General features: G+C 36.4%; 2 protein-coding genes across 5 annotated transcripts; both read left to right on the forward strand.

Moving 5' to 3' along the window:
* LOC109829242 (SWI/SNF complex subunit SWI3B) lies at window positions 3-4,360 on the forward strand (the record flags this gene model as incomplete). Its single annotated transcript, XM_020396423.1, has 7 exons — window positions 3-231; window positions 309-387; window positions 1,592-1,889; window positions 2,360-2,764; window positions 3,354-3,504; window positions 3,793-3,920; window positions 4,017-4,360. Coding segments are annotated over 7 exons (1,482 nt in total), but the record flags the coding sequence as incomplete, so codon positions are not given.
* On the forward strand, window positions 7,239-26,970 carry LOC109846276 (MORC family CW-type zinc finger protein 2B-like). 4 transcript variants are annotated; one of them, XM_020415500.1, is made up of 17 exons: window positions 7,239-7,333; window positions 15,827-15,882; window positions 15,996-16,074; window positions 16,317-16,467; window positions 16,571-16,694; window positions 16,963-17,203; window positions 18,377-18,560; window positions 19,897-19,998; window positions 20,086-20,415; window positions 20,707-20,790; window positions 20,887-21,045; window positions 22,818-22,901; window positions 23,016-23,153; window positions 23,451-23,563; window positions 25,942-26,080; window positions 26,159-26,243; window positions 26,857-26,970. In XM_020415500.1, the coding sequence occupies exons 2-17, from the start codon at window positions 15,834-15,836 to the stop codon at window positions 26,961-26,963; spliced, it is 2,169 nt and encodes a 722-aa protein (XP_020271089.1). In that variant the 5' UTR covers window positions 7,239-7,333; window positions 15,827-15,833; the 3' UTR covers window positions 26,964-26,970. The 4 variants fall into 4 exon arrangements, with proteins under 4 accessions (XP_020271089.1, XP_020271097.1, XP_020271092.1 ...); XM_020415503.1 differs by lacking the exon at window positions 7,239-7,333 and adding an exon at window positions 7,481-7,540; XM_020415508.1 differs by lacking the exons at window positions 22,818-22,901; window positions 23,016-23,153.

Raw genomic sequence — 27,335 nt, forward strand, 5'->3', positions numbered from 1 at the left:
CGTTAACTCCGCAGACTACGCCGTTAAATCACCCGCCTCCAACGTCACAGCCAACTCCACCCCCTTCCATCCCCGCCGTTAAGTCAGAAGCTCCGCCAACTCCCGCCGTTAAATCTGAGATTCCGGCGTACGATGCAAATGAGGTAACCGCGCCTAACTTCACCGCTGCTCGGTCGCCGGAGACGCCCGCTCCTTCGGTTTCCTATACCATTACCATCCCTAGCTATTCAGGTAAACTTCTTTTCCCGTTTCAGAAACCCTAATTTTTTATTTTGGAAGAATTTTGGGGGAAACAATTTGTTTTGTAGGATGGTTTTCTTCCGATGAGATACATGAGACGGAGAGGAAGATTCTACCGGAGTTCTTCGATGGGAAATCTCCTTCTAGGTAACTCTATTTTTTAGCTGAGTAATTGGAGGATATTTAGTAATGTTTGCAGTCAAAACCATTTAATTTATTTAATTTGTCCATATTGACCTTAATTATTGCTTTAAATGGAAAATTTAGAAGATTGGGATTATGGAAATTAAGGTGTAGTGGAAAATTTTAGGGGACCTTCTTCCTTTTCTTTATTAAGTTTTGGATATTTTAGGTATAAAAGAGCTATGAAAAATTAGGATTTTAAAATTCTTAATGGAGAAAAGAATTGAGAAACTAAGGGCTGTTTGGTTCGCGAGTTGCATCTTGATGCATGTAATGGATTTTGATAAACTCATATCCAAAGTCTTGTTTGTTTGTTATGGATATTAAAGATGATATGCATGGGTTATAAAATGCAACCAAATTTTGTTTAACAAATAGGTCAACATAATTTTAGGGGATAACATTTGATGCTCTATCCTACGTGGCAACCCCAAGTCCATGGCATGAAAAATACCAAACGAACAACACATTTGATGAAAATCTAGGATTTTAAACATGTGGGTCCCATTTTCCAATGCAAAACATACCAAATGTATAGAAAGAAACACCCCCTGAAATATAAAAAGAATTAGGGTCTTGGTAGAGCATGGAAAAAAAATATTTCTCTTCCTTGATGTTGGGAAGTTTAAGGGGATACTTAAAATGACAATGAAAGTTCTCGGTCTTTGGTAATAAGTATAACTATATGCTATATAAATTATCTTTAATTTGCAAGGTACTTTAGAATTTCAGTTTAATGACAGAAAAGTACCTCCAGCTTCGAACAAAATTTATCTTAAAGATATTGGTCCAGATTTTTCTCCATTCTATCACTACCTTTAAAGAGGAGTTGAAAACTATCACTTAGCAACCTTATATTGCACAAAAATCTTTCATCTTGCTACATTCTACGTGTCCTTATGCTGCCTTTCTTTAGCAATAGCGAGTTTTAACTATGAAAATGTCTGAATTTAAAAAGTATCTTAAGGTTGGAGCCATCAAATACAGTTAAACCTTGTATAAAATTGTATTCAATGGTTATATTGAATATGTTGGAGGTAGTTTCTTCTACTCACAGTAAATATTTATGCATGCATTAGTTGTTGGGATCAATTAATGCATCCATTTGTTGTCGAGGATGGAAATTTTCCTTACTAGATTGTATCCTAAATTGTCTTTTTTCCCCCAGGAATCCTAGAATTTACAAGTACATTAGGGACGCAGTTATCAAAAGGTTCAGAGCAAATCCTTCAAGAAAGATCACATTCACTGAGGCCCGACGAGCTATAGCTAGTGATGTTGGGTCTATCAGAAGGGTATTTGATTTTCTTGAGGCTTGGGGTTTGGTCAATTATGTGCCATCAGCTAAGCCCTTCTCAAAGGAGAAGAGAGATGTTATAGAGAATATAGAGAAAAAAAAGAGCCCTAAAAAGCTATGCAGCGATTGCAAGACAGCATGTAAAATGGTTTGCTTTGCCACTGATAAGGTCTGTAATGAACTCCTAACTCATTTGATAAGGTTCATATTTTTTGATTCCGCAGCAGTTTATTTATTATCAAAGAGCATGTATAATAGCTTATTTATATTTCTTAGTACTATTAGTTGGCATTCATTCTTTCCTCAGACGTGCTTCATGTTTAGTATTCTCAAAACAGTTAACTTGCAGCTACTTTTCCATCAACTAGTTTATGTTATGCTCTTCCATCAAATATTTGTGTTCATGAAAAGGGTCATCCTTCTGATGTTTGTCAGAGCTGAGAACAGGTAGATGATGTGAAATGATGGAAGTCAAACTATAGTTTTACATAACAGTGGACGGGTTACAAAAAACCGTGACGCATTCTGTCTCTGCATGTTTCTGTAGTTTTATGGAAGCTAGAAAAGGCTGTTATCCATCTAGCATGGCTTCTGGTTTTTTTTAGTTTATTACTTTTTTTATCTTGTGTTATTGGGCAGGCCAATATTATTCTATGTACGAGGTGCTTTGTGCGTGAAAACTATCGGCCTGGTCTCAGTTCAACAGATTTCAAACGGGTTGATATCAGTGAAGACACAAAGGCGGATTGGACCGACAAGGAAACCCTTCACCTCCTTGAGGCCGTCTTGCATTATGGCGAAGACTGGAAGAAGGTGGCAGAACATGTTGGTAGTCGAAATGAAAAAGACTGTGTTGCCAGGTTCATCAGGCTACCTTTTGGAGAGCAGTTTATGGGCCCTCTAGAGAGCGAAGAATATATGCAGTACCAGAAGGACGATACAATTGACAATGGAAATGGACAAAAGAGTATTGTGGAGCCCTCTCTTTCGAAACGAAGGTGTCTGACACCACTAGCAGATGCCAGCAACCCAATTATGGCGCAGGTGTGCACTCAAATTTTAAGTAGCAATGATGTAAAATTCCTTTCATACTGTTAAAACTATTAGCTCCTAAGAACGTTGAAGTAAATTGTTTACTAGTTAACTTGGCATTCTTGGCTTTGCTTAGAAACTTGTATTTAAGCTTCTTCAGCTCATAGGAAAGTGTATGAAATTACGTTTTCCTTTGTCTTTACAAAAACTATTTTATTTGTCTGTTCTTTTAGAATCTGCTTCTCAAGCAGCTAAGATAAGAGATTGTGCTTTATTGTTAAAATAATCAATTCCTGCTAAGGTGCAGGCAAATGTTATGGTCCATAGTTTACCATTATTGTTGTTGCTGCCACATAAGCTCTTCTCTCGTTGGTATCACAGGACTGTTTTTGTTATCCTTCAAAAATTTTATTTTATCGTTTGATTGTCTGTAACAGATTGTAGTGACCATGGGACGTATTTGGGGTTACTGAATTACTGTTCATTCTGTTAAATGTGAATTTGTACTTTCAACCCAAACTATGATTTTGTTAATTTTCCAGTGCTAGATAACACGTGCATGCATGCATTCTGAAGATGGCTAAGTTGTTATCCCTCTCAGGTAGCTTTCTTATCTGCTGTGGTGGGTTCAGAAGTTGCTGGAGCTGCAGCACAATCTGCCATTGCTGCTTTAGATGATGTCAACCAGGCTAACATTGGTAGTCCAGGTGGCATGGAGTTCGGATCTTCTGATGATGAAAGACAGGAAAGAGGTATGGATTATACCCACAAAAACTTACAGGACACCAAAGAATTGAGATTTTGTATATGCATAATTTCTTGATTCAGCTTTTCTTTTCTCTTTATTTATATCCTCCAACAAGCATGTGGACTGGCATTTAAAACGGTTTGTAAACATAAGAAAATCATCATTATTCTATAGCAGTCTTCATCGTGGCGTTCTATCAGATAGTTATGGTGGCAAAAAAAAAGTACATCTAGGGTTCTTGTTGCTCCATTTTACGTGTTTACTTGAGCCATAACGATTACATCTTGCCCAGATGATTCTACTTTGAAAGGACAGTCTTTTGACAAAGTCCTCAGCGAGGCAGCGTTTGAAGCAGAAACTCAATTGGAGAAGGAACAGCAGTACGTCGAGCAATCCATTACTGATATAGTTGAAGCACAGGTAATTCTATGTTCTCCCTCTTATTGAAAGGCTAGGCTCTTTTCTGCTTGTTCTTTTTTCGGGTAGTACTCAGCAGAGTGAACGACTCATTGCCAGATGAAAACAATTAAAGAAAAGATCGAACATTTTGAGGACGTGGAGCTGCAGGTGGAGAAAGAGTGGCTGCAGCTTCGGCATATGAAGGATTTGTTCTTCGCCGATCGATTGGCTCTTTTACAGCACAAAGCTCGACTAACACAGTCAACCGTTGTTGAGAAGGATAAGAACAAAACTAGTGGTGCTACGTGAAAGATGGATGTATGTATAAGTAGCTAATCAATTTGATGTTGTTTCAGAAAATGTGATGTTTATATCCAGTTGTTCACAAAATTTTCAAAGCTAGTGAGCTAGTTTCGATATTGTGCTCTTACGGTACAATAATTGTGGTGAGGTTGATGAGACTTTGATGTGCTGAAATCTGCTAGAAAACAAAATGGAGATCCTCTACGAGGTGGACTCCGCACATGGTTTCTCTGCTCATGAGCGCTATATCCAAAAGAAGACTCGCCCATTTGGGAAGGGACAAGTTTGTGGGTTTCCTCCTTAATTGGATAAAACTTATTAAGAAAAGACTTCAACTAAAAAAGACTAAATTTGCTACTAAATTACGATGATGACTGTACGTAATAGTTACGTTATTCTCGTAGTACTTCCATTGTTATATTATCACAAAAAACAGTGAGATTTTTTTCTTATAAATTGCAAAGAGAAATTGAGAGCTTCTATAAGCACTATTTATTTATGTGTAGCAGCACAAGAGCAATGTAATTTTTATAGCACGCTTAAATTCTTTTTAATCACAAGAGATGGTTTACTTCACATCAGCATATCACCAACGGGTGGCAACTGCTAGGTGATCCGTGGACTCTCGTTTACTTGGTGTTATGGGGTATTAGAAGTGGGCCTCAAAGCCGGAGCGGGAGTTTCAAGAGGAACGCATTGTTTGAGAGGGAGTGCTCTAGCATATGAACTTGAATTGTCACTCTGACTGTAGCTCCCCCTTCTAAAAGATTCACTTGTCAAGGGGAAAAAAGAAGAAAAAAAAGAAAGGAAAAAAAGAAAAAAAATTACTCATCAACATATCATAAAATTGCACTTGGTGCTACTTTTCAGTCTCTTTTAATTTTCAGTTCATTTATAAAACAAATACCATCTCTCTTTTGTTTGACAACGGGGAGTAGGGGTGCATTCGATCCGAATACGGCTCGGATATGATAATTAGCATATCCATATACACTTACCCATCTTGGATACGGAGACGGGTATACCTCGGTAAAAGAAAATTCATATTCATATCCACTAAAATCGGATACGATTACAGATATACATACAGATATACAAGCAGATACGCATGCGGATACAAAACGGATATGAGAAAACTAACTAGTATTGAGAAAAACATGGTTCATGTGATACAAAAGAGGTCGTTAATATGTTCATTATAACTGAAAAGCTAAAATTAGATATTTTGACCATCAAAATTAACCACAAATCTATAATCTAATAATTAAAACTATCGTAATAGTATGACTAATATGTATTCAGATATTTCGGATATGAATCCGGTTATTTCACTACAAAACTATATTCGTAACTATATCCTATCAGTTATAGATTTGAATAACTATATTCGTATCCTAATGGATATGATTATTAGATATTTCCTCGGATAGGATAGGGAGGTAGTTTAGCAGCCTAGCTGGGAGCATCGGGCAACGGCTTAGGCCGTTGTTCCTCAATGACATAATTTGTAATTTAGGCCCCAAACAAAGGGCAACAGCTTCACTTATGGCGCGAATCAAGCACTACCGCCTTTAGGATAAATTTTGAAAACCTACCCATTTACAAAAATATACGCAAAAAACGGCCTATTCTAAAAATATTCGCCAAAACCGACTTAGTTTTAGCCGTCGGGTTAAAACTGGGTTGGTTTTGATGAAAAAAACTCTGAAACTTCACGGGACTTGAAGTCCCGTGAAGTTTAGCAGCCATTTAATTAATCTGCGTAACTTCACGGGACTTCAAGTCCGGTGAAGTTATTTTAGTTCGTGAGATTTCACGGGACTTGAAGTGCCGTGAAGTCTAAGTCCCGTGAAGAAAAACTCTTAATTTACTCGCTTTCCACACTGACCTAACCAAACTCCAACACCAGCAACCTCCCTCGACAACTAAAACCATTGACGGTTGCCAACTGAAGAGACAACAGCTCCTTCTCGGGAACAGTCCTCATCGTACAATCTGACCTCAGATGCGCCACACAGAGCAGCGCATACCCCGTATCGACCACGTCCTCGCTGAGCATCCCTTCGCTCTGGTCGACCTCCCCGCTGAGAAACCGTGCCGGTCACATCATGCACACGCCCAGCCTGCAGTCGCGGGCCTTGCCTCCGTGCTCGATGGTGACCCTGTAGGCGGAGGCGACAAAGAGGGGCGGGAGAGTCTCCTAAAGGGGAGGTGAGGGTGACGGTGGGGGTGTGGGGAAGGCGTTAGGTTTGGGAGGGTGGTGTTGGGAGGTGGTGAGGTGGGAGTGGGAGAGTAATGTTGCTATTTTTTTAATCTTTAGGAGTTTAGGGGCGTGTAAGAGTGGGAGAAGATTGCACTGTTTTGAAAATGAGCATGTCCCCTGAAGTCTTATGAACTAAAATAATCTTTACGGGACTTCAAGCCCCCGTGAAGTTTTAGAATTTTATTTGTCAAAATTGACCCAGTTTTAACCAGACTGCTGAAACTAGTTTTGAAAATATTTTTTAGAATAGGCCGGTTTTGACAAGAACAATTTTTCAAAACAGCCTCATTTAATTTTTTTATTTTTAAAATCGACCCTTTTTTTTATTTACCAAAACCGACCCGTTTTTTGATTAGCAGCCTAATCACCCTCCTAAACAGTCGGGGTTGCCAACCCCGACAATCACTATCCTAAATAGTCGGGGTTGCCAACCCCGACTAATTAGGACATTAATTTTTAGGGTTTAAAGCCTTTAATTAGGGTTTAACACCCTCCTAAATAGTCGGGGTTGGCAACCCCGACTATTTAGGATAGTGATTAACCTGCTAATCACCCTTTAAAGCAGGTTAATCACTATCCTAAATAGTCGGGGTTGCCAACCCCGACTATTTAGGATAGTGATTAGCCTGCTAATCACAAAACCGGGTCGATTTTGATAAATAAAAAAAAAAACAGTCGGTTTTGAAAAAAAAAAAAAAATTTCAGTCGGTTTTGAAAAATTGTTCTTTTTTAAATAACACGGTTTTTAAAATTTATCCACCGCCTTTATACAGGAAGAGAGCGTTCCGGTGACGCTTCACTCTCTCTCTCTCTCTCTTGCTCTCACCCGTCTAAAGTTCTCTAAAATTCTCGTTAACTTCAGCGATTGGTAAGTTTTACTTGTTTCCTTTCGTGATTCTTTAGGTTAGTTTCTTTATAATTCCTGCTTCTCTATAGGATTCTAGGGTTTCTTTCATTTTGTAACAGATTTCGAGTTTCTAGGTTGCATGTTGTTTCCGGGCTCATTTTTCCTAAAGAATGTCGCTAGTTTCGGCGACTCGACGTTTAGTCGTTTTCCTTTTCGCCATTATTTAAGGTTTATTTATTAAACTGATGTTTCTATATGAAAATTCGAATTATATTTTGCGTGATTCGATTAGTTTAGCGATTCTAGGGTTTCTTTGGACGAATCATTTTCATTTTGAGTTTTTCGGTTGCATAACGTTTGACGGTTTAATTTTTTGGGGATTATTTTTCTTTGATTTATATTTCATTCTAATTTTTTGTTCCTTTTTTAAAAATTGAGTATGTTTAGTTAAATTCATGCTTCCGTATGCAAGCGTTTTTATGGAATCGTTCTATCATAAATTTGGCGTGATTCGGTTAGTTTGGCGATTCTAGGTTTTCTTTTGGGATTTTTTTTAAAAAAGACCGTTTTGCTAAATAATTAGCAAAATCGATCATTTTGCTAATTATTTAGCAAAATCGACCTTTTTTTAGCCAATTGGTCAAAAAAAGGTTGATTTTAAAAAACGTCCAGCTCAGAACATATAGGACTACTAGTCCCGTATGTTTTGGGTGAATTAATCAGCGATTAGTGTTCATAGAAAACATACATGACTAGTATACAGGACTACTAGTCCCGTATGTTTTCTGTGAACTTACCAAAACGTACGGGACTAGTAGTCCCGTACGTTAGGCAGAGGCTTTTTGCTGGGCAGAGGCCATGCCTCTAGCTTCGTATACAGTATTATTTGACCAAAACTTTTACAAAAAAAATGTTATCCGCATTGTATACATTGATTAAAGTTATAACTTTAGAACATCACTGCACAAATCTAAAAAATACACAACATCACAACACAAATCTGACGAAATACACAACATCACAACACAAATCCGGCAAAATACACAACATCACAAAATACTCTAAATAAATCCAAATTTTATGAAATAAACACCAGATAATAACAAGGTTAATCAATTCAGAACATCATAACACAATATGCAAGTTATATGCATACCAATACGACAAAATTCTAACAATTCCAAATGTATCAAGTCTACCCATAAGATAATATGTAGTCTAAGCTAAACAAATTTAAATGTATCAATAATTCCATATGACAATATATAATCTTATTGGAAAAGCTAACAACCTAAAAGTCCGCCCTTCCCCCGTCGTCTCCCTCTTCGCATCCGCTCAGATCGACGACGGCCTCTTTCGACTTGAGCTTGTATATGCTCGCTCTCTGGTTGTGTGTGGGGATGTAACGGTCCACTTGCTGCGACGGACCGGTTTCATCGTCGTGCAAGCAAGATCTACCACGTCTTCGTCGGTGTGCATATAAAGTATCTTCGTGCGTCACCTGCTCGCGACCTTCATGCCGATCCTCATGAGTTTGTCGAAAGGTTCTACGAACCCTCGCCACTATCCGATGCAAGAATGATGTGTACTGAATCTTCTGTGGCGGTAACAATGCCCTCATTTGCAATCCCCTCTATCTCGTCCATAGCGTCGATCTACAATTACATAAAAATATCGATACATATACGAAACCAAAAGCATACAAGAGATTGAAAACTCTATTATAATTTTCGCAATTACTTACTCATTGTCTCTCATCTACCCCTCTTGGTACGTATCGGGATTGTTGGGAGCGAATCTCGATTTTGTCGACCAGAAGCGTGGTTTGAGTGATTATCCAACGTCTGGTAAAACCCCAATACCATCTAATGTAATCGACTTCTTCCATCGGAGGATAAAGCTGATCAACAATAAGTTGATGCCGGTTATTCCATCTAGCAATGTATGAATGATGCGTATTCCGCCAGTCAATCTGATGGCCACCTTTAAAAGCCTTTCTCTCTAGTTGTTCGACATATTCTGGAGTGTGCTGCGCGAATCCAAATTGTCTAAACACGCGATCTGGCACGTGCATCTCCACAATTTCGAAACAAACGAAAGGAACTTTGGCCCTTCATATGTCGTGTCCCTCCATAAAAATTAACGGTAGACGAGGTAAGTAAGGTGTGTATGGCTGCCACTCAAACTACAAAATAATCCATATATTAATAACTCTTTGAAATATATCGGTAGCTTTAAACGACTTCAATTCAAGTTCAATACCTAAAAATTTTTCACCCGATCGAGCTCCCCTCTGTAAAAATCTAACTGTCTTGTTGGGGTCTCATCGTAGGCTTTAGTGACATTCCATCTGCAAGTATGATATAAGGTAGGTTTTCGTTCAAAATTTTAAATTTAAAATTAAATTCAATGATTTTTACCTACAACCTAGTGGAATGTGTTCATCTAACTCTCAGATCTCGCATAATCGTGGTCTCAAAACCAATCTCTCATATGCCCAAACTTGTAACAATGTTAAACATCTTTTGAGCTCTTTATTTTGCATTAAAGCAACCTTTGACATTTCTTGATATAGGTATGCTAAAACAGCACTACCCCATGATAATGTGCCGCACATGTCAAAGTCATCGAGAAGTGGTAACCACCTATCACATATTCAAATGCGTTAGTCATATTTTATAAAAATAGTGAGCAAAAATCTCTCCATATCAAATTCAATAATTAATGTGTCTGTAAACTTATGACTAAAAAATAGAGAATCATTACCGATGTAAACGATATGCTCTCTGAACGGTGGCATGACTGATCATAGAGGACTTCATCAGTAACCTACCCGGGAAGCATCGTGTATGTACCTGCACATATAATTGTTAACTTATTAGTTTCTGCCAAAGCAATAAGACTATAATAATAAAAAATAGAGAGAAATAGAAAATATTTTATCAATTAATTGCTATCTAGCACCACCATCTTGACTGGAACTAGCTGTTAAAACATGTTCACATGATAATTTTTGTAATTGTCGTATACTATAAGTACTACTACACTCCTGGTCATAGAGATGAACGGTGTAAGTACCATCATAATCTTTAACCTCCCATTCATTGTCGTTGAATGGTTCAATTCTATATGTTCTTATAGTCACAATCCTTTTCTACAAATTTATCTTATTGGAGTGTACTTACTCGTCCAATTTGCACCATCACTACGTCTCTTATTAAAGTATGCGTTCAATCTATAAAACGTCCTTGCAACTAAGGCTTGAATTGGCATAGCACGGGCACCCTTAAGTACGTCATTGAAACTTTCAGAGCAATTAGTTGTCATCATACGATAGCGCACTCCACCATCTTTACATAATGCCCATCGATCTTCGTATTGCGGCTTCAAGTTTTGTTCAATTCAATTGTGTGTTTCAACTGATAGGGATTTAATTTTCTCCCTCATATACTAGTGGTACAGTGGCACACCCGACTTACCACAATAAATTTTGTAAATTGGCCTCTCCATGTTTTTTTCTTAAAATTAGCTCTTATATACCGTAAGCAATAGCGGTGATGATGTGGTGCACTCCACCTCTCGTGTAAGGCTCGTGGAATTCTTTTCATCTGATCAAAAATAAAAGTAATAACTCTTGGACTTTGAACAGTCAGAATGTATATGTAATTACATTAGAAAAACCACTTTCAACTCGATGTATCATCCATCTTCACAACCGCGAAAGCTATTGGAAATAGCCCACCGTTTGCATCTACACCGGTCGCAACCAAGAGCACTCCTTTGTACTTACCATATAAATGTGTTCCATCGATGCTTAAGAGCGGACGACAAAAAGAGAACCTTTTGATAGCAGGCCCAAATGCCCAAAATACCCGGATGAACCTCTCCATTTTCGGTGCGATCTCCTTAGACACTATCTCATATTCGGTACCCGGATTTTTCCTCTTAATTGCTGCAAGATAATGCGGAAGTAGTTGGTAAGATTCCTCCCAATCTCCAAATATTTTAGTCAACGCCTTCCTCCGTGCATCATATGCTTTATACTTGGATATAGTTATTTTTTCATATCATATACCTTTGTAATTATCTGTCCTGGAGTAAGATCAAGTTCCCGCCTAACTTCGGACATAATTAGCTTCATGATATAAGCGAAAGTTGCTGTCTTATGATAATTATTGACAGTCGGATTGTATCATGTATGAAGTCCGTAATAACTTGAGATCATAAATTGCCCATTAGATTTTTTTCCTAACAGCTGCATTAAGCTTCCATGGACACTTTGGATTTCTATCGTCTGCAGCACTTGTATTCTCTCCTTGACCTTTCTCATTAAAGTAGCACTTTATATGATAACTAGTTGTATTGGTTTAAACCGGCTTGAATTTGACCCGATTCCTGATTGCCCATTCACGTATAACGAAAACTAAGCTTTTCTTATTCTCAAAAGATCTTCTTTTTTGAAAGTGAAGTCCTCGGGTTGATCGAAATTAGGACCATGCTTAACGAACCCAGCTTGTGAGATATTTATCCACTCGTCATTTTCAAACTCTTCTAGCAACGGTTCTTCAGACTCTACATAATCGTTGTTTACGCAATATTCATCCATCAAACTTACGTCATCATTGGTCTCTCCAATTGCACACTGCATACTATCAAGATGTTCCTCCTCTTTAACGACTTTGTTATCATCATCGATATTTACATCCTCATCCTCTTCTATTATAAAACCAACCGGTAAATTAACTGAAACATGACCCGGCGAGTTGTGGAGCATGTCACTTGACATTACACCTGAGTCATTTTTTAAGTGCAAGGCACTTTGAGATAACGAGATTTGATTTTTAAGCATGCGGGAGAACTCTTCGTGAGCAGATGAAACTTCGACAACCCCAGACATTGGAATATTTTCAATGAACAGCTCGATTGAGATTTGTTTTTCCGCAAGTTATATCATGTCATTTAATTCTTCATCATTGGTGATCTCTATAGCAATTGTTCTCTTTTCGTTTATTGGACAATTACAGAAGACCTTAATGACATTTTCGGCATGATTAATTCCAGTAATTGTATATTTGTTCCATCATTCTATCAAAATTGTAATTTCTAGATAACATGAACATTTTTCTAGAGCCTCCATCGTATATAGGTATATTATTTATTTTAACACTCAGTTTTCTATTAAATAAGCAAATAATTGGTATTCCATTCGCCATTTTAACTGAAGAATTAAAATCCATCATATACAAATTAGATTTTTTTCATATTGATAATCATAATTAAAATATTTCCTCTAGATATACAATATTAACTAAACAATATAGAGAAATTTATGAAAAAATAAGAAATTTATACATTGATGAACTTTCGGATCTCGTCGGCCGTCGGAGAGAATAGACGGCATCGGCGTCGGAGAGAATAGACGGCGTCGGCGTCAGAGAGAATAGACGGCGTCGGCGTCAAATTTGAGGGAGGAAGATGTAAGTTGGGTTTGGGAGAGAGAGATCGGGTTTGGGAGAGAGGGAGATCGGGATTGTTGGGTTAGGTTTGGGAGAGATGGAGATCGGGTTTGGGAGGGAGATCGGTTTGGGAGAGAGGGAGATCAGGTTTGGGAGAGATGGAGATCGGGAGAGAGATCGGTAGAGAAAGGGAGTGGGAGAGAATGAGGACGATTGTGCCCTAGTTTGGGGAACATCTGAGCTTTATATAGCCCGACAGTTCTACGGGACTACTAGTCCAGTAGAATTGTCAGGGATTCATTTGTTCTGCCCAGCAAACCCACAGGACTAATAGTCCCGTGATCTTGCTTGCATAGCAAATGAGTCTGTTTAACGTACGGGACTACTATGTTAGCATCCTAGAGGGGAGGGTGAATATGGTCAATACTAATCTAATTTCGATTTTATGCCAATTAAAAAAAACTTTCTTGATTAATTGATTCTTGCAAAAGATATATGAATGAGTTATGAGCAAGAATGTAAAATACAAGCATAAAATAAATAAACACAAAGCAAACTCAAACACAAGATATGATCACGGAGTTCGATCAACCCTTGACCTACGTCTCCGCTCCTCACCTCGAGATCTCCACCATATCGACACACCCGGTTTGAAAATCGGAACTTTTCTACACACTCGGTTTTCTAGTTCACCGAAAACTTTACAAGTCACTCACAATGTACATACACAAACTACAATCTCAAGTGTTGGTCCTTACGTATCGCCTCCCTTAAGTGCTCGGTTTTACTACCTCTCCCTAGGCTTTACTACCGATGTCACTCCTTTTGATATCGACTACGTCCTCACCACACACTCCTCTTGGTGTACTTGTGTATTACAAAGTGATACTCACAAATGAAGCTCAAATATAATAAATTGTTCTCTAATATGAATGAGAACACAATAAGTCTCACTTTCACTAAATCACACATTACTACCCAACAATATATTGTATGAAATATTATAAGCTCAATAAAAGTGTGTGATAAATGAGAATAATAAAATTCTAACTCAAATAAAACTAGCTAAGATATGAATATGAAAATCAAAATAATAAATAAGCTAGATAAAAGAGTTAGAAATCTTCTCTATAAACACAAGGAGCTGTAGATATGATGATGAGGATGAATTCCTCAGTTGAAATCAAAAGCTTCCTCCTTGTGAAAAACTCCTGTTTTGAAACGAAACTTAAAACAATGCTTAAACACAAACAAAACTCTTCCAAAACTTGATTAAACAATTTTCTTGATACCCACAGAAGTTAGAGGGTATGTGATATATATAGGATCATAGAACAAGCCCCCAAACCAAGAGAAACAAGGCAAAAAGACCAAAAAATTCCAAAACTGAAACGGCTGGAAAAACTAGCCGTTGGAACCGTCAGTCGATTGATATTGTTCATCAGTCAACTGAAACGGCTGGAAAAACTAGCCGTTGGAACCGTCAGTCGATTGATATTGTTCATCAGTCGACTGATGAGCTAATCATTAGAGTCAGCAAACACTTCATCAGTCGACTGATGAACTCGTTAGTCGACTGACCAAAAAACAAAATTTTTTGATGATTCTGGCTAGTTTCATCAGTCGACTGATAATATGTATCAGTCGACTGATAACAGTTTTTCAGCCTATTTTAAATTTTAAAAATGAATTTCAAAGGCCTTTAAAAAATAGTAAATAAATTCCAAAAAATATGAAATTTTGGGAAAAGTTTACAAACATAATAACAAACTTGTTTGAAAAGGAATTTTGCAAAAAGGACATCGTATTTGTAAAAACTCAACGTTTAGCAAAAATGTACATAATACATGTTTTTCATGAATCTTGAAAATGAAGTTTGACATGTAAGAAAATGTGGAAACTTTATGAAATGTTTTTATAAACGTTATAAAACGTGAATGTAATGTAAACAAGATTAATAAACCAATATTGTATTGTCTTCTCAAATAAACTCAGTTTGTAATAAAAATCAAAATTGTGTGTGTATATATATATATTGAGCTTGAAATATATTCACACAATATACATTACAAAACTACTAATATACCTAAGAGGTTGCGCACACAGTTTGATCTTGAATCTTTAACTTTGATATGAATGACTTTTCATCATATATAGATATCCTGTAAAAAGAAACAAGCCACAACCACTAAGAAACAAATTAGGTATAAATTGTTTGACAAATCATCATCAAAACAAAAGGGCCAACATACTAGTCTCGTACGTTAAGCAGAGACTAATTTGTTTTGCCCAGCAAACCCACGGGACACATAGTCTCGTGGGTTTGCTTGGCAGAGCAAATATTCAGCCCAAAACTTACGGGACTAATAGTCCCGTATGTTTTCTGTGAGCACTAATCGGTAATTAGTTCACCCAAAACATACAGGACTAGTAGTCCCGTATGTTCTGAGCAGGGCGTTTTTTAAAATCGATAATTTTTTGACCTGTTGGCCAAAAATAGGTCGATTTTGTTAAATAATTAGCAAAATGATCAATTTTGCTAATTATTTAGCAAAAAGATCTTTTTTAATAAATTCCCCTTTTCTTTTAGATGAAGTATCTACCTTTGGGAGGAGCTTATTTTTTTGAAGAATTTTGCTGGTTTTGATGTTTAGAAGTGTTGTTAGATGTTATACTTGTTTATGCTTTAGTGGTTTTAGGGCTTCTGTAGGAAAAATATGTACATTTTTTATTTTTAAGCTTGCCTTATGTTTCCGAGCTTTTATTTTATTTTATTTTTGAATAATTTGCTGCTCCTGATGATTCAAAGAGTTTTGGAATCATCTATTGTAGATTCACATGAATTGGATTTCTTGAAGTGGTCTTATGGTTTTTTCGGAAGAAGTAATTGTGTTTTCTAGTCTTTTTGGTTACATTTTGTCTGATATAGTTTTTTGAAGAATCTTGCTGGCTGTGATGATTTAAAACATTGTTAAATGTTATTGTTTACTTTTAAGGCATGTTTTTCTGTGTTGATTTTTGGTCAATTTCCTTTGATTTTTGGGTAGTTTTTTTGCAGATGAAGTATGGGGAGTGAAAAGATTGAGTTAAATGGGTCACCGCTGGTGCTTGATGGTAATTGATCATATTTCGAGTTATGGTTTTTTCTTATTGAATCTTTCCTCTGTTTAATGTATATAAAGTTACAATGTGCTAAGTTTATGTTATTTTTATCCTTCATTTCTAAGGGCAAGGTCAATATGTTACCCTTCAAAAGGACAAGAAGAGTATCTGCCGTGCAAGTTGTTCTGATTTTCCGTTTAAAGTGTACGTTTCTATTACAATTTAAAATGCTTCTCTTGTTTTAGTTCAAGCTTCTTTTAAATACAATGAAATTTTGGAGTAATTCTCATATTCCGGGGTTTCATGATTCTTTCTCTTTCTTTCTGTCTCTGAAGAAGCAGTGAATATATGAAATGAACATCAGAGGTTTAAATTCTGGCTAATTTTCTTATGAACATCTGAATTTAGTCATAATTTTTATTTTCATGTCAATCATTTTTGTACAGCCCTACCTGCTGGACAATATGTGAATTCAGACCAAGTTCTATGTATAGAGAGTCGACTCTACCTCGATATCAATTATACCCTCAGCCGGAAAATCTTCACGAGAAGAATGAGTGGCCGAACTTCATGACTTATCTTTGGAAGAGAGCTAAGGTAATTTGGAGTTTTCAAGTCAAAAATTCTTTTCCACTTCATCTCTTTAACACACATCTCTTTAACACACTTACCTCTCTTTGAATGTGCATGTCCTTCGAAGGTTGCAGTTGTGAAGTTGAGGTGTTGCAGCTTTTACTTACTTGCACCAGATCCGGAGTTTACTCATGTTATTGCTTTGTGCAAGAGAAAGACCCCGCTTGCACCTGTTGACCAAGAAATGTCAGGTGAAATAAAAATAGTTGATCTGGCTGGCTCTTATCTGTTGCTTGTTTTAAAATTATCTAATAAACACGAACACAAATTTTATGTGACTGCTACAAGTGTGACGACCCTGGGCTTGATTTTTTGTGGACGTCACATTAGATTGAATAGATTTCTGGTTAAGTTTATTTAATTTTGGATTGGATACTGCCTCAACTTACTTTGAATTTAATTGACTTCTATGCTTCATCTCTTCTACATCGTCTAAAAAAAATTTGTTATCTAAGGAAGATAACAACTGGGAGCATTCTGGGAGCAACTTAGCAGAAGATCACGGTAGGAATTATTGCAAAAATGTACGATTTTCTGGGATTAACGGAGCATCTGCAATGCTGGGGGATGATGTCCTTGGAAGATGTTTTGTAAGGACAGATCCTAGTTATCTGAGAACTCTTAGTCAGACTCATGCAGCATGGGCATTTGGAGCAATAGCTGAGCTTATTGACAATTCCAGAGATGCTGATGCAACTAGGTATTTCCAAATCCATTTCCTTATGCCTTTCCAGATGCATATACGACATGTAATTTTATGTTTGATATAAATTTTTGTTAGAGTTATTCTTCCTGAAACAAACAGAAATTGAGCCATGAATTAAGAAAATCACATTTTTCAGCATCATCATGTTAAACCATTCACTAAGTTTCTATTGATCAAAGTTATGATCTTATTCTTTTAAAATTGTCCCTTTAAATTCGCATGTTACAGTTTAGGTTAATTCCAGAACACCCCTCCATTGTCCAAACTAATAGTTTGGAAGTAACAAAAATGCCCCGCAGATTTAATCCAACAGTTCGGGCTCAGCATTAAAATTTGTAGGTTTGGATGAAAAATATTACGCAAAACCCCAATTTTGAAATATCTAAAATTTCTCTTCTCTTTCTTTCTTCTTTCTCCCTTACTCTTCTTTCTGTCTTCCCAAGTTTCTTTCTCTTACTCTCTCCGTTCACTTTTTTCTCCTACTTTTCTTTCATTATCACTGCCTTTCTGTAGTAATTTTCTGTTATATTTCGTTTTAAATCAGTTTTCTTTCTAGCTCACACTCATCAAGTCTGGCATCTAACACTTTTTTCTTTTATTTTCTATTTAAATTTCTTGCTGACCATTTTATCTGATTTTTTCCTTTTATATATTTCTCATTTTTTCTAAGTATATCTCTGTGAGAAGTTGGAGAGAGTTAGAGAAGAAAGAAGAGTTAGTGGAGAATGAAAGAGAAAATGAAGGTTACGGGGATTTTTTTTGCACACTTCAAAACCTTATGGAATTTTTTTGCTTGGAGATTTTCGTCCAAAAAATATCATATCTTTGTCGAAGTGTTATTATGATCTTCAGGAGGTACTTTTTTGTTAAATTTCAGTATCTCAATGGTTGTTCCATTGTTACTTAAGGCTTTACTTTTTCAACTATGTTTATATTGATTAAAGCTGTCAATTTATTAGTCTAAAGTTCCTGGTAGTTTGCTCCATCATCATCATAAGTTGTTGATATAATTTGTAATAACAGATGCTGTAAGCTTAGTTTTTAGGTTCAAAATGGTGCATCTATGAGCCTTTTATGATTCAGTAAAGCGGAAGTTCTTTTTCCAGAATTAATTGTTGACTAAGACATTTTTAGACAATTAATTGTGAAGATGTTTTATTTCTCCAGATTGGGCATATCGGTTGAGTACTTATATTCAAAGAAAGTTGGTGAAAAGATTCCTGTTTTGTCTGTGGTTGATGATGGTACTGGCATGTCTCACCAGGATATCATGAGAATGCTTTCTTTTGGCCACAAGCAGCCAGATGAAGAAACGCCGGATAGGATTGGAAGATTTGGAATTGGATTTAAGGTATGTACCGTTCTGATATATTTCTGAAAGCTGTTTCGCCTTCTGTTTGTATTTGTTTGTTTACATTGATTAAAAAGAGCTCATTGTACATGTCCACATATCTAATTTGTGGATAAGAACTTCGATTAAATTTTTTTTGCTGGTCTTACTTTTCTTTTGCGTTAATTGCGAGTACTATATTGCCACCCTAGTATTTCGAATGAGTTTATGAAAGGCCACTTGTCTGATGTTGGTCCCTAGAGTTCTGGCCTTAAGATTCAGGGTTATGGTTTGCGAATCCTGGGTTCCACATTCTTTACTTTTCTATTTTCCATTCTGGTTGAACTATGTGCATTTGTGGTTTTTTGTCCCGTATATTTTCTTGCTGCGAATTCTGTTTATTTTTCTCTATGCATTAATTTAGGGTAAATTACACTAAATCTCCAAGAACTTTCCGCATGTTGTAGTGAACCCTCAATAACTTTCAAAATCACACTAAATCCCCATCAACTTTTGCATTTTGCAGAAAGCCCCCAATAAGTTTTTGCATTTTGTAGATAACCCCCATAAGTTAGAACAAAAATAACATAATAAGGCATTTTGAAAATTATTGGGGCTTTAGTGTAATTTACCCAAAAGATATTGGGAGTATGAAAAAGTTATTTTGGGTTTAGTGCGATTTTTAAAGTTATTGGGGGTTTACTACAAAATGCTGAAAATTCTTGGAAGATTAGTGTAATTTACCCTTAAATTTACTCCTAATAGAAATATCATCATTATGACATTTATGCAAAACACAGAGGAAAGCTAGTATCTTGTATCATAGATATTGATAAACGCAAGCTAAATTTTCTTGGAGATTTTGTATAAGTTTATCTTATAGTTTGTTTAGTCATGTAATTTTAGTTATGAAGAATGATTTATATAATTAAAGTTGTGAGCCCTTGCTCAACTCAGACTGTGTTTTAGTACTTTGAGATTGATTATGGTGTCCGACAGAGTATACATTATTACTCGGCTGATCTATAAATCTTTATGGAGCATAGCCTTTTGGAAGAAGAAATTTAGATACTTTCTTTTCTCACAAGATATGCTTGCATTTTCTGCTGGTCTGTTCTGATAGCTTGGATATCTTATGTTCTATTATATACTTGTATATATACTTAATTAGAAGCGGGGAAGGCAAGAAATTATACGACATTGGCAAACTTGTGCCTTGTGTTTTCACCAGTATCTTTTTTTGCCGTCTGACAATGGATTTTGCTAGGAAATATTCGTTTCTCTTTTCAGCGAGTATTCTCAATCAGGTTTGTTTAGTAGCAACTGGCATTTGATTTTGGATGTAAAAACTTTGCAGACTGGGGCAATGAAACTTGGAAAAGATGTCCTCGTTCTTTCACAAACAACAGGATCAAGATCTGTCGCCTTTTTGTCTCAATCTTACAATGAGGACAAAGAAGTAAATCATATATATATTTGTTTTTGTTTATTTGTAGTTTGGCTATGTTCTAATATCATTATTTTCAACTTCCTTATTTTGGTGCAGAATCTAGAGATTCCAATTATTGCATATCGCAAATTAGGGGCTTTTATGGAGGTTGATTTGAGTATACAGTCTGAGGCATCTGCAAATTTGAAGTTGAATGCTATCAAGGAGTTTTCCCCTTTCAATGAGTATTTACTAGGGGAACGGTTAGGGCTTTTTGGAGAGATGGCAACTGGAACACAAATCTACATATGGAACTTAGATAAGTGGAGTTCTGATTATTCTCTTCAGTGGGAAGATAGTGAAAGCATGGTCGAGGATGGTGTGCGCGGCGACATACTAATTCGTTCTAGGAGAATAAGATCACGTCCTGGACAAATAAGCCAAGAGGTTTCCTTCATTCACTATCAACTTAAGTCTTGGTTTATCTTTCATTGTCCTTTAACAATTGTTTATGTCATGCTCGAGCTCGATCAGAGATAGTCTAGTAATTTGTTAATGCAAATGTGTTCTGTTTGTTAATGTATGCCTACTTATTTGGTCACATCACTAGTCTGACTGCTAATAGATGTCTTTCAGGGGCTGAAATCAGAGTTGTCCTTTAGGCTAATATCTTGAAAAAGTTTTCTCATACTGGAACCATTTCTCTTCTATGCTTGACATTTCTTCTGGGCTCTACAGGTACCACTGGATTATTCACTTCAAGCTTATCTGGAAGTTATTTTCCTTGATCCAAGGATGAAGATAATTGTCCAAGGCTCATCGGTTATTGTTCGCAACTTTTGTTATTTATATGCTCATCTGTCTGCTTACGAAAAGGTTCATTATGTTTTAATCTTAACATTTTCCGGTTTTTGATAGGTGAAAAGTCGACCACTGGCAAAATCCCTCAATAAGACTTCTGTAGTGAGAGGCACTATAATGGGTAAAGATATTCACTTAACACTAGGCAGAAGTCAGATTGAATGGGAACGAATGAATGGTGGAGTATTCTTGTATTGGCATGGTCGACTAATTGAGGTTAGTTTTAACTTTCAAATGTGAATAGATCCATTTCCTGCTTACTTTTTTAAGTGTAGTTGGTGGTTCTTTGATGTTTTATCACCCTAATTTTATGATAATCCTCATATGTTTTTTGAGTAAAAAGTTTAGTCGTTTAGATGCCGCATCCACCAATCATTTGATTCATTTATCCTGGGTCTGATGGTACCACTTCTTCCTCTTTAATCTCTAATTCAATGACTAAGAAACATGTTCTCACTTAGAATAGTTTCTCCATTTGATATGTTTTTGGAATAATATATTTGTACCTCACTTAAAATTCATGTGACATATACAGTGATAAATCATCATCATCATCAATTAAACCTTTCCAACATAATGGAGTGCTCCAGAGAAAATTTAACCAAATTTTACCTCTCTTCACCAATCTAATGTCAACCCTCTGATGTTTGATGCCAAATTCTTAGCTAGGTAATAGGCAAGAGAGGATCATGCCGAAGTAAATTTGCTGATTAGTTGGCAGGTCAATAGATGTTTACTTGTGCAATTTAAACCCTTGCAACAAAGGAGCAAGCCTTCAGCTAGAACGAAGAGTCTTGAGACAACATTGTTAACCAAGAGCTAATATGACGTGACATGCTGTAGAGAGGATTTACGTCAATGGCTTAGAATTAGCAGAAAATTTAAATGTCACATTCGTGATATTGAATATAAACATTATAATATATGTTTTCCTTTTTTGGAGTGTGATAGGGATTTATCTTCTGTTCTGCATGATTTAGAACTGGGATTTTCTGTTTTCATCGGAAGTTTAAATTTCAGTGAAAACTGCAAGCTGGGGAAGATGAGAAAGTTTCAAGCATGTTTGTCACCTGTCAACTTATGCTTCTGACACTTCTCATTTATCAGAGGAATAACACTTTTCTTTACTGAATTTTTCAAGAAAAGGTACCAAGTTGTTAAATTATTGCTCTGATTATTCAGCGGCATGTAAAGCTCCTGCATCCATATAGTATGTGCTACAAATAGTAAATGGTAGTAGTATTAGCAGTAGTAGAAGCACAAAAAACATAATACTGTCATCTGGTTCGTCACAAAAAAACCCAAAAGTTCATGTCCTGGAATTATGGAACATCGACTAACCATGAAAGAATTACAAGTTTGAACTCAGCAGCTATCTGCATCAACACAAAAACCCAAAAGATCATGTCCAGGAATGATGAAACGTTGACTAACCATGATAGAATTACAAGTTCACACTCAATAGTTCAAACTCAATAGTTACTTCAAATGGACAACAGGAGTCCCATGCATTCATGGATGAATGCACCAGAATCCATAAAATGGGATGCAAGTTTGATACACATTAGCAAAATCACTCTAAATCTAAATTTCAACTATTGGTAGAGAAGGATCACATGCTATGCTGTTCACAAAATTCTCATGAATTTCTTGTCCACAAGAATGAAAAGCTACTAACAACACTTCTCCAGTGTTTAATTCCTTCTTTTTGGAGGACGTGCAATCTAATGGAAAAGAAAACACTCCTTTTGCTGCATGATCTTTAGTCTTGTGGGTGGTGGTCATGAATGAAGACTTAATACATAATGTAAAAAACCATTTTCTTCAAAGTCTGATCCCCAGTTGCCTATTTGGAAAAACAACTATGCCATGAAATTGCACGTAGTTGGCTTCTATCCTATGCTTTACTAGTTTTTTTTAACTATCTTATGGATATATGTTTAATTGCTAAAAGTTGTTTCATAATCGAACATGCTCATTTCGCATAGGCTTACAAGAGAGTTGGAAGTATGATACATAATGCAGACGTTGGGCGTGGAGTTTTAGGGGTTGTAGATGTTTCAGCTTTAATGGTAAACTTCTTATTGCCTCCCTCTGAGACAATGCTAAACACTCTTCTACTCCATTATCATCAACCGTGAAAATGTTTTAATCTTTTGATCCCTTTCTATCCTTCCCTCTTGTAGGATGATAATAAAGGTAATGTATGGGTACTTAACAACAAACAAGGTTTTCAGGATTGTGAAGCATATGCTAAACTTGAAGAGTGGTTGGGAAGCAAAATAGATGAATATTTGGATGAGAATTTTGACAAAGTTGACTTGGTATCTTTCTGAACCTCACCCTTTAATTTTTTTTTAAATTGAAGTATTATAATGCTTCTCTTGAGGACTTCAGACTTTGTCATAAATGAAATATTCCTTTTCTAGCCTTCTAGGTTTTGGATTCCTAAGATGTGCATTTTTTAGATGGTGGATCAAGAGAATTAAAAAAATATTGAAAGTTCCTTTATTTACTTATTAGTTTTTAGAATTAAGAAGATATGTACTTTCTGGAAAATTTTATGCTAGTTAACTTTTTTCCAGCTCTGATATTGTGTGAATGGGATTTTTCTTTTTCAGAAAAGGGGCGGTGAAAAGTGTAAGCCTGATCATGAGTGGGTTCAGTGTGACAAATGCCGTAAGTGGCGGATACTGAGCACTGGTTTTGACATTGACAGTTTGCCTCCTGAATGGTTTGTGTTCATATTTTTTTGGTACACTGCATGATTGTATTATACATTAGCACTTGATCATGCCTTTTTGTTTAATAGCCCATCCAGAAAAATAGAACCTTTGAAGATTGTGATTTTGGTTATATATTTTCAAGGATTTAAATGGTTAGTGTGGAGGTAACATAATTAACATAATTATCTAACACTGAAACAACATTCTGTAGCATTAATTGGATTCTATGTTCCTGGTTGTCAATGACTCTAAAAGGATTGATAATTTATCGTATAGTATACTGTTTACTTTTTCTACATTCTAAACTTGCACTACCAATTTCCTAAATGGATATTGGTTCTCAGAAAGCTAATGCTTATATCATAGGAAATCTATATGTCACAACACGTGCATGAAGGTTGAGGCGCAGAATATTTGTATATGACGTGCTACTCTTCTTTAAATATATGTTTGTGCACACAGACTTGGTAGTTATTATGATTACTCGCCGCCCACCTCCGCCCCCCCCCCCCCAAAAAAAAAAAAGAAAAAGAAAAAAAAAGATAATAATAATAGAAAATAAAAAACTTCACAAAATGATCGGACTACCTTGTGTAAATAAAGATGAAGCAGAGTAATGAGCGAGGACATTATACTGTAAACTATATGCATGAAATCTAAAGATGGAACGTTTGGACAATATATGATGATATGGAAGCTAGGTCTATGAACTAGTTTGTACTCAAGATGGAAGCCTTAGGCAGTAAACCATATTCATGGCTGTTCTGGGAAGAGCTAACACGGGCAAGCAAACTTATTTGCGATACAACTACAAGGACATTTATACTTATTGTGGTTCCAGTAATTTGACTAAGATGATATACTGCAGCTTTGAACTTGTAAAAAGCATATAAGGTTATCCAAGAGAATTTAATGACAACTGTTTGCTCTGTTGTTTGTCCAGATGCTGAAGCCGTTATACTAACTTTGAAAATATATGCAACAATGTATTTTTATTAATCATCTCCCTGTTTCTTTTTGTTGGGGTTTGGGGTGGGGGCAGGGAGGTGTACACACATTTGCGTGGTTGGTTATACTTTCATGGGAGTAAGATTACAGCTTTTTGGACACTGGCCTTGCAATAGAATTTGGAGTTTTATTTCACATACTTTTACATGGGCGCGGTCTTTTCTTGGTCTTGATGGTTCCATCATCGGTTAACCCAAATTTATTTTTTGAGGTATTCAAGGGATTAGCCTGTTTCCTCAGCTAGATGTATAGTTTCGTATTCAGCTTGGTTGAGGTTTCCCTTCTATTTTAATATAGTGACTAGGCTACTGCATCTTTCTTAAATGCCTTAGTCCATGTTCATTTTGCTCTGCCTTAATTGTAATTACAATCCTCCTCATACTTCGTAGCACATTCAATTTTTATGGTGTATATCTGTTGTGTAAAATTGAATTTTCAAATTTTCTTTTTTTTTTCCTCAACTTCTCATTTTCAAAGTTCAGCTGTACAGCTCATAAGTTCTAGTCTATAATAGCTTGTACAACCTTGTATTTCCTTTTGGCTCTTATCACACAAGAAAATAGCAAAAAGGATAATTATTGTTGGTTTTCTTTAAGTTGCAATTAAAAGTATAAAACTATAACCCTAATCTTCACTACAATTCTGGGTTATGGTGTAGTGGATGTGACTTTAAGGTGGTATTTGGGCAATCAAAGTTCAAATCCCATCAGACATGTATAAAGTGGACGGTAGAAAACGAAAATATCATTGCATAAAATGGTGCCGGTTTCGACCCATTAAAAAGATGCTCAGCCTCTGGCAACATGTTAGAGTATCAAATTATAACATGATCTTAACCACCACTTAGGAGTTCCAGTGTATTGGGAGTTTAAGATCGGATTCAACTATACCAACGCTCTGAATTTGTATTGAGAATTGAGGGTTATAATTTGTACTCTAAAATTGGGACTGCAGATTGAGCACCTTTTTCATAGATCAAAGCTCAAGCTATTTTGTCGGTGGCACCTTTTTCCTTAACGCTGATTTGAATGCGTCTTGTGGAACCCTGGTTTCTTCCACTATACCAAACTCTGAAGTTGTACGAGGGTTGAGGGTTATAATTTGGCTTTTCTGGCCATCAGGTATTTTTCAGGAACTAAAGTTTCTTGAGTCCTGACATGGTACTGTCTGGTTCCCTTATGGTATACAGTAACACAAGTACCTGTTATTATGTGCCATCCCTTCATCTGTAGTCAGATCATAGCTTTTCGATATCTGTTTGAGATATTGAAATAAATGGTGAATGTCTACTAGTCGTCCCTTGCTTTACTTAAGTATTCTTGTTATCCTTACTTTCTAATTATTTCATGTGTCACCTTGCATTGCTATTTTTTTAAAGGTTTTGTTATATGCCACCATTTAATGGCGCATGTGACGATCCTGAGCAACAAACTGCACGAGGGGTAATAACAATAGCAGCAAAAAGATCTCGTTATGACCTCAAGCGGCTGCTTAAAAATGAGGAAGTCTCACCAAAGGTAAAAGACAGTTGCAAGAGTTAGTATTTAGACATTTACTTAACTAAAAAACTGCTGTTATTTAATAACATTTTCAAGGCTAAGAGCATCTCACCAATCATGAAACAAAGACACAAGCAATCTGATGGTCAAAGCCCACAAACACTGAAGCAAGCCTGTGATGGTAAGTAAATTTCCCAAGTCACTTATCAATGGTCACTCATAACTTGTAAAATACGACGAAGTAGTTACTGGAAGCATCTATGTTGAAATGTGATTTAATGTCTCCTTGGTTTATTTTTGTGCCTTGGAGGTTATTCCAGTAGTAAATTTTATCATCCTATGTTGTTGTGTGGTCTCTTTTCCAATTCAGTGGATTAAGGGTGGTGGCAACTTGGTTTCAAGACCTTAAACAGCAACTCTAAAAACGATTTTTTGGCAGATGTAAATGTGCTGCTAGTTGTGCTTGATTCAAAGTTAAACCAAGCCACCATTATGTCAAATTTGACCCTAGGGAAAACTTCACCAAAACCAGCACGGAAATGTGTTTAGATTTACAGGAATGGGGGTTATCCTTAAGTTGACCCAGGATATTCCCACTTTGGCCATTGCTCCTCTGTAGGCATGTATCCTCCTCAAATTTAAGCATTAAGGTGGATAGCTTGCAGATGGAAGGGATATCCAATTTGGATGTATCTTCCCTAATTCTAACAAAAACTTCTTTTTTGTTGTCAGCATTGTTTTTCTCATTATTATTCTTGACTAATTCTTGGTCATTGTAAAACTTAAAAACACAGATGAGGGTGGAGACAATTCTACAGAAACAGAGGATTCTGTCTGGCACCCTGAGTTGGAAAAGCCTAGAAGAGGTAAAAGGAGTAAGAGCACCTACAAGAAGTTCTAAGGTACTAGCTCTGACTGAGAGGAGTGCTGGAGCGTCATCATCAAGCTATCCGTTATTCCTAATTTTTGCGGCATTGTTAATAGTGTAGTGCTCTAACCACGCGGCCACCTTTATTTTGTTTTAGCTTTGTATATAGATGCCGTAACGTGTGTAATGCTAAAGTATATTTCCCTAGGATTAAGGTGTTCCTACAGTGAAGGGCTGTAAATTTCTGATCATGATTGTGTACAAAATCTTACATTTGGCAAGAGAGGAGACCGTGAATGACAGCAAAGTTCTAGCTAATGTTTGCTTGGATGCTATGTATGCATGTCCTCAGCTCGCAGTTTCTTTACATTTCGCAGCAAGAGCTTCCTGCTTGCTGAAGTTAAT

Source organism: Asparagus officinalis, chromosome 1 (assembly GCF_001876935.1).
Source record: "Asparagus officinalis chromosome 1, Aspof.V1, whole genome shotgun sequence".
In the NCBI taxonomy this organism is placed as follows: Eukaryota; Viridiplantae; Streptophyta; class Magnoliopsida; order Asparagales; family Asparagaceae; genus Asparagus; species Asparagus officinalis.

Bases quoted from the DNA above. Each gene is read 5' to 3' on its own strand.
- LOC109846276 (XM_020415500.1), top strand. From the start codon at position 15,834: ATGGGGAGTGAAAAGATTGAGTTAAATGGGTCACCGCTGGTGCTTGAT. The intron at 17,204-18,376 runs GTATTTCCAAAT...TTATTTCTCCAG, and splicing joins AGAGATGCTGATGCAACTAG to ATTGGGCATATCGGTTGAGT. The intron at 18,561-19,896 runs GTATGTACCGTT...AAAACTTTGCAG, and splicing joins GATTTGGAATTGGATTTAAG to ACTGGGGCAATGAAACTTGG.